Source organism: Paramacrobiotus metropolitanus, unplaced genomic scaffold (assembly GCF_019649055.1).
Source record: "Paramacrobiotus metropolitanus isolate TYO unplaced genomic scaffold, Prichtersi_v1.0 Parri_scaffold0000009, whole genome shotgun sequence".
Taxonomy (NCBI): domain Eukaryota; kingdom Metazoa; phylum Tardigrada; class Eutardigrada; order Parachela; family Macrobiotidae; genus Paramacrobiotus; species Paramacrobiotus metropolitanus.
The window spans coordinates 2,036,980-2,045,736 of NW_026570229.1; the positions used below are offsets into that span (position 1 = coordinate 2,036,980).

The following is an 8,757-nucleotide window of genomic DNA, read 5'->3' on the forward strand; positions in this document are numbered from 1 at the left end:
GCGGCACCATGAACGGTATATCCGTACGTAGCGTGTAAGTGGAACTGGAGATTTGTTAAACTTGCAAAATTCAACATAACACCACCCACTGCAGCCGTACAATTGTGCAAAATCAGCCTGTACGCCGGCGTTGTCGCGGATGTTGCGCTGGCGGAGAAAGCGTTCCACATCCCGACTACTGCGCGCACACTAAGTCACTGTGAGCGCTATGATCGGGATGTACGTGGTGCGCATTCACCGCTATCACAATTCAGGACTTGTTTACCAAAGTATCGATTGACAGTTCTGCAGAGGTCCGCCAGGCATTGCACTAATTCATCAGCAACAATACCAACCGGCTAACCAAGCCGGTTGCGCTTGTTGCTATCGAATTAAGTCCTTGCCTTTTCCTCGCGGTTTGTTGGAATTTTGCGGTTATAACCGTGAAGTTGATAGTGAGTTCATGGCCTCCGACTCCACAGTCCACACTTCTCAATAAATTGGCGCTCGTTTCCAGAGCATTACTGGTGGCTTATCCGGCGGCGTGTGCCGACACCGCACCCGGACAATTGAGAGTGTGACATTTCGCCGCGAAGACATTTCGCCACCGGACATTCGGACGCTGGGACATTTCGGTTTAGGACATTATGCTTTGAGACATTTCACCTTTGCGACATTTCGACGCAACAAGTCTGGTCGCGGGCAATTCGTCTTGGGACTTTTCGAACGATGTGACTAATCGCCGCAAAATAATTCACCGCGCTTAATTCTCACTACTTTTTCAGTTTTTTAGGCTTTTTCTTAGTTTTTTAGGGTTTCTCCTTAGGCTTTTTATATAGCAGTAGCCTATTTTTTTCTGCGGAGCAACGCTATTAAAGACTTTAAAGTCTTTAGTTGCGTTGCTCTGCAGAATTTATCTGAGATAATTGTCACAGAGAAATTTATCCAAGACGCAATGCATATGGACCAGACAATTTCCGTCAGAAATTAACGGTTCCCACTCCCGGAACATCCCAGAACCGAAGCTTATCGTGACCGAGGTTATGAAACGTTACAGAAGTTACGCTGTGGGCTCCCGGTTGGCTTTGACACTGTCGTTGAGAGCGGCTTTGGGGTTATCAAAAGTCAGGCCGCGCACCGTGTTGATGAACGTCGACTTCCCGGCACCGGATGCACCGACGATGGCGATGTTCATAGGAATGGATTGAAAATCATCGTGTTTGCGCTGGAGCAAATTACGAATGCCGGTAGCGTCCTCCTTGGCAAAAACATCCTTTAGTTCATTCACGTTCACTTTCTGCTCTTCCATATACACGCTGATTTTGTCATCCATAGCTGGCATGTTACAGATAAATGCACATATCGTTCCGGTCACGGGTGCTACTTTCCACAAAACCCTAACGGAGAGCGGTTGCTTACCGTTGTTGATACGTAATTACGACACAGTTGCAAAACTCCACCCGCTGGGACAACTGTGTCAACGGATGCCGACAGTTCCAGTAGCCGTTTCTATGTTTTATACTTATCATCACAACGCTTAAACGGTTTTTAAGTCTGCCAACTTATCATACTGGGTAGGGTCATCCTGTGTTGACTTAAGATTAATTAAGGTTGAATGGGGTACGTACGTGAGTAGGCGCCTTCTAGGTCGCTTGCACTAACTGCCTTTCCAAATTGATTCGTATGGATCTGTAGTGTACAAACTAGAGATGGTGGTTTCGTATTAGTAATTATCAGTTATGGAGCGGTTACAGAAAGTACCGGTGGTTTTGCTGGCTATTAGCGTATCGGGTCAGTTATTGGCTAAATGGATGGGCTGTCTTGGATTGTTTGGTGTAGGTTTAAGAGATTGAGTCACGCTACCCGAACGTTAAGAATTTGTCTGTTATCACAATTTTCAACCCAGTTTTCGAGGTGTGACTGTGAATGTAGCTATCGGGCAAGTTGGATGCGGCTGATTTAAGACGGCACCCAACAAAACTGTATGAAATTATCAAAATGCTATGCAGTTTGTACATTTGCAGTTTTAAAATCCGACTCCCGTAGCCGCTCATTGCAAGGTTATAATTTAAATGACTGTGAGAATTTGGTTACTTACTAGATGCAAACTGTTTGTATGTGTGGTAATTATTATTTTTTTGACCGAGGTACGCCGCAAACGTGATGGACGTGATTATAGGCAAACTTGGTAACAAGAGTCAGAGAAAGTCGGTCTTTTTCCCGCTGAGTACGAATCTGAAGTCGGTTTGCAAAAAAAATTTGACCGTGAAAAGTTATGGAAATGTCACCTTTTTGCTTCGAATACGAACTGTACAATAGAGTAGTTACCTTTAGTACGTCTTGTAGGTAGCACGTAAATTTTGCTTGGACAATGAACATTCGACACTGAGCGACGTTACATGTTATGAAACCCCTGAAGAACTGCCCAATGGTCTTGAACGACTCAGAATAGAAGTGCTTTCTGCATGCTCTTCTTTAAGAATTCTCACGGCATACTATTACATTATTTTTCTGTAGACTGTATGCCTGTACAATACACAGTACACAGTGTTTTCGCTTTGCGATATGAGCACTCATTGTAGTTGATAGACGGCTTGCACTCATAAATTCATAATCGGCGCGCGCAGTTGTCGTATTCCATCCTAAGGGTCCTTCCGTCCAAAGGGCTCTCATTAAAAGCACCTCACAGCTAACTTCATCTAAGTACATATTTGTACGGTATTTAGTGTAGACCAAAGCCTGATAAGAATAATCATTAATTCGGTGCTAATGTGTTACAGTGCCAGTGATAAGAACGATCGACGGTTACTCTGACTCACCAACTTGCTATCAAGCAGACGTTACATGGAGTAACACGCGGCTAAGTACTAACTACAGCTGGAAAGATTATAACACCTGCATCGTTAGTCAAATTCAGTATGTGTACCACAGAGTGTCGTTATTGCCGAGGGCCCGAGAGAACCGTCAGTCTTTTGTAGAGCTTCAGAATCGAGGCATCCATGTTGTACATTTCCAGTAACAACGTTTTCTTTTTAAGAGATTATAGCAGCGATTTCTCGGTTTAAAGATGGACATCGACAGCGTGTGCTTTGATCAACGCGACTTCGTCGACATCGAGCAGTTCCAGGAGACCTTCGACAGCGAAGGCGCCAAGGGCATCCACAATCTCCTGCAGCAGAAACAGGACGAACTGAAGCTCCTCCCCCTCAACATCGCCATCATCGGCTCCTCGGGCGCCGGCAAATCCACCTTCATCAACGCCGTCCGTGGTCTGACTTCAGACGATCCGGACGCCGCGCCTACCGGCTGCGTGGAGACCACCCGGGAGGCGACCGCCTACGCGCAACCCGGCAACGACATGCTCAAATTCTGGGACCTCCCGGGTGTCGGGACTGACAACTTCCCGCAGGATCGCTATCTCGAGCTAATCCATTTCGACCGCTATGATTTCTTCTTAATTCTATCGGCGGTGCGGTTTACCGGGCTGGATATGTGGTTGGGCCGGGAGATTCTCCAGTCGAACCGGCAGTTTTTCTTCGTCCGCACCAAGATCGCCATGGATGTGTCCAATGATCGGCGCACCCGACCGCGGACGCACGATGAGGATGTGCTGTTGCGGACCATCCGGGAGGATATCGAAATGCATCTGCGGAAGAATCAAGCGCTGGCACCGATTTTCCTGATCGACAGTTTGCGGACGCGCCGGTTTGATTTCAACCAGTTAGAGATGCAGCTCATCAAGGATTTCCCGGCGATGAAACGGCAAGCGCTCACACTGGCCATGAACAGTTTGAGTGAAGACATGATCAAAGAAAAAATCAAGGTGGGCAAAATTAGTAACAACTTACATCGATGTTGGGCTTTCTTCAAGCTTTCTTTGTATGTCAGTAAACGGACAACAAACCCTCTAAAAATAAGTCTGCAGTGTCTGGTGTTTGCATTTTTTGCGTTATTAATCACTACAGCTTTCCACATGTACAGTCCGAATCAAGATTCTTTAGCGCAGTGACCTCAATAAAAATTGGTCAGAATGGGCGTCTGAAAGGTCACTTCAATTTATATAAACTAACAGAAATGGTATTTAAAAGTAACAGAATGAGCATTGAAAAGGTCACGGTATATGAACTACAAGGTGTGACTAAACGAAAGATAAATTCATTTTAAAGCACATTTGCGCAAACAAGCACTACTTTGTTCGAACCCAATGCTGGCGATCTACGCGCACTTACTGTTGTTCTTGCCGCACACTGTTTGCTGATTTTTTTATTAATTTTTGAACCGTTAACCGGCTGACCGATTTCTACTTTTTTGCTCTAAATCCTGTATGGGTGTTATTCGCACAGGTTCTCCGCAGTGAAATCTGGAAGATCTCCATGGTCTCCGCCGGGATCGGAGCCGTGCCCATCCCGGGCGTGTCCACCGTCAGCGACATGGGCATCGTCATGTACGCCATCGTGCGCTACCTGGCCATCCTGGGACTGGACGACGCCTCGTTGAAACAGACCTCCAAACGCACCGGTCTGGATTTCGGCAGTCTCACCGCCATGGTGCACGACTGGTTCCCGCCGTCGCTCTTCGCCGTGGGCAGTCTCAAAGAACTGACGACCTTTGCCGCCTCGCGCGGCTTATCCACGTACATCACGGAGGCCACGAAACTGGTGCCGATCTTTGGGCAGATGTTTGGCGCCATGGTCTCCTTCGGGATGCTCTACCGGACTCTGCACGGCTTGCTGGATGTGATGGAGAAGTTGGCGCTGAAGGTCGCCCAGCTCAACCTGGAAGCGGCGGCTAGTGTGGAAGCGGATAGTGATGATGACCTTTAGATTAGAGGCACCTTTCCAAAAGGTGCGATGACGATAGCGAAAAAAGCACGGCAGTAGATTTGTGACCGTTCCAGGTATACTGTAATTCAACCGGCTACTGCAGTGACGAAAAACAGTTGTAAAACCTCTTTTGTATCAGTTTTTGCTTTAGTGTTACGGTATTAGAAAGTCATTGCATCATGCTGAACTGGTTTTTATCTATGTACTGCACTAGGTGAATAACTTTCCAGATTCGCAGTTGTAGATCTACGTCACTGACAATACAGAATTAAACACAATCGTCGGTACTTCCACAAACGAAATGCACGAATTCACCCAAATGGCAAATATGTACTGTTTAATGTACCCAAATATGTACCCAAATGTTTGATGACCTTTGGTTCTCCTAAATTCGTTTGAACACATGTATAGTAATGGTTTAAACCATTACTATACATGTGTTCAAACGAAGTACATGCTTAGAAGTTCTTTAATTCAAATTTGAATTAAAGAACTTCTAAGCATGTACTTCAGTCATATTTATTTCAAAATTATGTACCAGCGCTTCAACAACCCAGATAGGTACTACAGCTTATATATAGTAGTACCGTACTGTATACATACCCAATATTATGGACTTCAAAGCATGTACTTCAATAATGTAGATATTTACTACATTATGTACCAGCGCTTCAACATCGATACAGGATAAAAACTATGTTCGTTCATCAGAAATGACGTCGCCGTCGTCTGGAGCTCATGTCCATCTGGGCGACTCTTTCTGATCAGGAAGAATCGATGGTCTCGTGTCCCCTTAGATAAGAAGTCATAAATTTTTGGGCTGCCGCACTGTGAACTTGCGACAATACTTACACTACAGTTACGTGCAGCACATTGGTGGAATTCAGATACAGCTGTACGTGTAATAGACATATCTGCACTCTGCTAGATGATGTTTTTTAGGTAATTATGGTAGACATTTTTAGTTTTATTCAAAATGTTTAAGTTATTAGGTAGCATGTTTTGGTTTTCAAACCTCTATATGGCTCTGTCAGATATGACACAGAGGCAGATGGAAAATGGGGCAAATATCGCCTTTATTGGTACAATAAAGCAACAACAACAACACAAAAACCAACAGAAAACCCAATGCGGGAAAAGCTGGAAAAAGTGCCTGCAGTGCGCTGGTGAGGAATCGTGATTAATGATTCCGCGTGCTGCGGGTGTGCAACAGCTGATGCTGCAAAGCATGGAATCGCCCGTAGGCGCAGGGCTCCACCCCCAAGAGTGCAGAGAAATGCGCTGATTGGTCAGCGTAGACAAAGTATACGCTGAGTAAGCAGCGTAATAGCGCGGCACGAATGGAGTAGCCATGTGCGGGCGGGCGACAGAGCAAAGCCACGAGAGGTGTCTACCGCCTCGAGTGAGCGGTCTCTGACAGCTCTATGCATGGCCAGCGCGGGCCCAGCGACCGGAATTGCAAAAAAGTCGACAAGCGGATTAACATAACATTGACTTACGGCTAGCATAATCTGACATATCATTAGCATAACTTGGATTAATCAGCATACGCTAATAATGCGCCCGGACAACCACTTACATCTACGGGCGTTTTATATATCGGCAACGTATTATTTTCTGTAGGGCAACGCCATATAAAAGCCTTTAATAGCGTTGCTATGCAGAATTTATCCGAGATAATTGTCTCGGATAAATTTATCCGAGACGCAATGCACAGGGACCAGACCATTTCCGTCCGAAATTAACAATTCCCACTCCCGGAACATCCCAAGAACCGATACAGAAACTGTAGATCAGATGCATAAATTAAACCATTTTGACGTACGAGTATATGCTGCCGTAGAATGCACGCTTGCTGCCGCGTAACTTGCCCTTTGCTGTTGTCAGTTTTTTCAAATAATTTGAATTTATATTAGCGGAAAAAAAACTAATAAAAATAGATTGCAATACTTGAAGAGAGTTTCTGGCATTATTTTGTAACCGTGGTCAGCACTCAGCAGCAATTGTCGTACAGATTATCCGGCAGCCGGCGCACGACAATGCTTTGCGACTGTGAGAGATGATTGCTTATACTATATGACATACTTTATGCATAAGTACGCGTAATACTCGTGTAGCCTATAAACTACATTTGCATAATTTAAAATATATAACTGCATGGTTCACAAGCGTGATCATTCTTTGAATGCTTAAAGTCAAAACTGCGTAATAAAATATTAAAAAAATTATTCTGTTTGAATAGCTGCGTTAAGATTAATTATTGATGCATGTCACATATATGTATATAAGTTAATATAACATTAATCCTAAACAAAGGTCACTAGTGAATGATTACTAGCTACCTGTGCATCATGTCTCCGTGCACTTATTTTCGCATCCCGTATTTCATACTGATCGTTTTTATTTCAATCACCTGGTCGCTTGACGTCATATATACCCACTAAATATGTTATGGATTGCGTAACCGGAAATAAAGAGCAATGTTAGCCGATGGACCTGGTATATCTGTCTGCAGATTACATGATTGTTGCATCGGATCGGCAAGCGAGTCCAGGTTTTGTAGAAATTTAATTATCCTGAGATGACGCTAATCAACTGGATGCAAAATTATGTAACAGACACTTTGTTTACAATAATTACAAGCTGTTACATGTATGAAGTTACAAGCACAGTTGCGAATCGTGCTGTACGTTATTTAACGTAGGTACTATGTGTAGATATATTATTTTAAGGGAAGTGTGCCGGTACATGGTACCAATTCGTATACAGTACATATATCGGCATTGGTCCCATAATCAATTTCAGATTCAGGCCTGCAACAATGCAACAAAAGATTTGAATGTAAGTACCGTATTTACTGAGAAAAGCTCGCCTGTACCCAAATTACGAATAAAACTCACAGAATAAATTATAAAATCTAAGAAGATGACATAAAAATGAAAAAGTCATTTAATAAATTTTTGTGACGAAGGAATACTGCATTTGGCTGCAGTTTGAAACCATATAACCACTTCGAGATGTTGTCGAAACCAAACAAACTTGTTGACCGTGATGATTTTGTCTGTTTTTTAGCTGTGGGCAGTTCCGACATTTGTAGACTGTAGTAAACGGCAAATTATTATATTATAGTGTTATTCTTCTACATTTCGATGTGTACATGTACAATCAATAAAGGATCTCCACGGCTCCACCCGTAAATGTAGCTTAAGAGTCACGCATTTAATTTCGATCATGCGCATTGCACAGGAATATATCAATTACGGGTATAATTACCATTTTTTGAATAATGGTAAATGCGCAGCGGCATATAATGCATTACTCAAGTACTCGTATATTACAGGCAGGTTAGGTAATAATTACTCGTATAACATTCCACATTAATTTAGTAGGTGTGTCGTGTCGCGTGTGGGTGCCGCTTAAGAAATAAAAAGTACAATTACTGATAAGTATACGTCTCAATAAATACTCATTAATTCATTAGTACTTATCTTATGTGAATGCTATAATACGACAGCAAATTGCACGTAATAATTGGGCTCCATAATTTTTTTTCACAGTGCATTTAATTTGATTAGAAGCAGACACGCACCGGTTAGTCGGAAAACAGGAAAACAAAATTAATTTACGCTCTACATGCATTTGACATGGGTGGTGCTTGCCAAATATCGATATAAAATTCATAAACTATCGATATAAATATTGTATAAAAGAGTAACATTCATATCTTCATAATATTACTTGGTCGTTATTTCACGATTCTCATGGCGACAACCTACCGCTTAAAAATGTACTGCGTGATTTAGCGTTTAACCAATGTTCATTTGTGTAATCCAATAAAAACTTACCGCTTAAAAATTAAGCAGTATGTTTTACTTTATAATTACCTTAAATATTCAGGAAAGTGGGTTTGTCATTGTGGTAAACGTAGTGTAGTGGCAGTCGTTCATAGCACAAC

General features: G+C 43.0%; 1 protein-coding gene across 1 annotated transcript; it reads left to right on the forward strand.

Annotated features, from left to right (window-relative positions):
* The first annotated feature begins 2,862 nt into the window (after positions 1-2,862).
* On the forward strand, positions 2,863-5,082 carry LOC129583138 (interferon-inducible GTPase 5-like). The gene is made up of 2 exons (XM_055474852.1): positions 2,863-3,802; positions 4,323-5,082. The coding sequence occupies exons 1-2, from the start codon at positions 3,047-3,049 to the stop codon at positions 4,800-4,802; spliced, it is 1,236 nt and encodes a 411-aa protein (XP_055330827.1). The 5' UTR covers positions 2,863-3,046; the 3' UTR covers positions 4,803-5,082.
* The last annotated feature ends 3,675 nt before the right edge of the window (positions 5,083-8,757 follow it).

Coding starts and splice junctions, on each gene's coding strand:
- LOC129583138 (XM_055474852.1), top strand. CDS start 3,047: ATGGACATCGACAGCGTGTGCTTTGATCAACGCGACTTCGTCGACATC. Junction 3,803..4,322: donor TGATCAAAGAAAAAATCAAG/GTGGGCAAAATT, acceptor TTATTCGCACAG/GTTCTCCGCAGTGAAATCTG.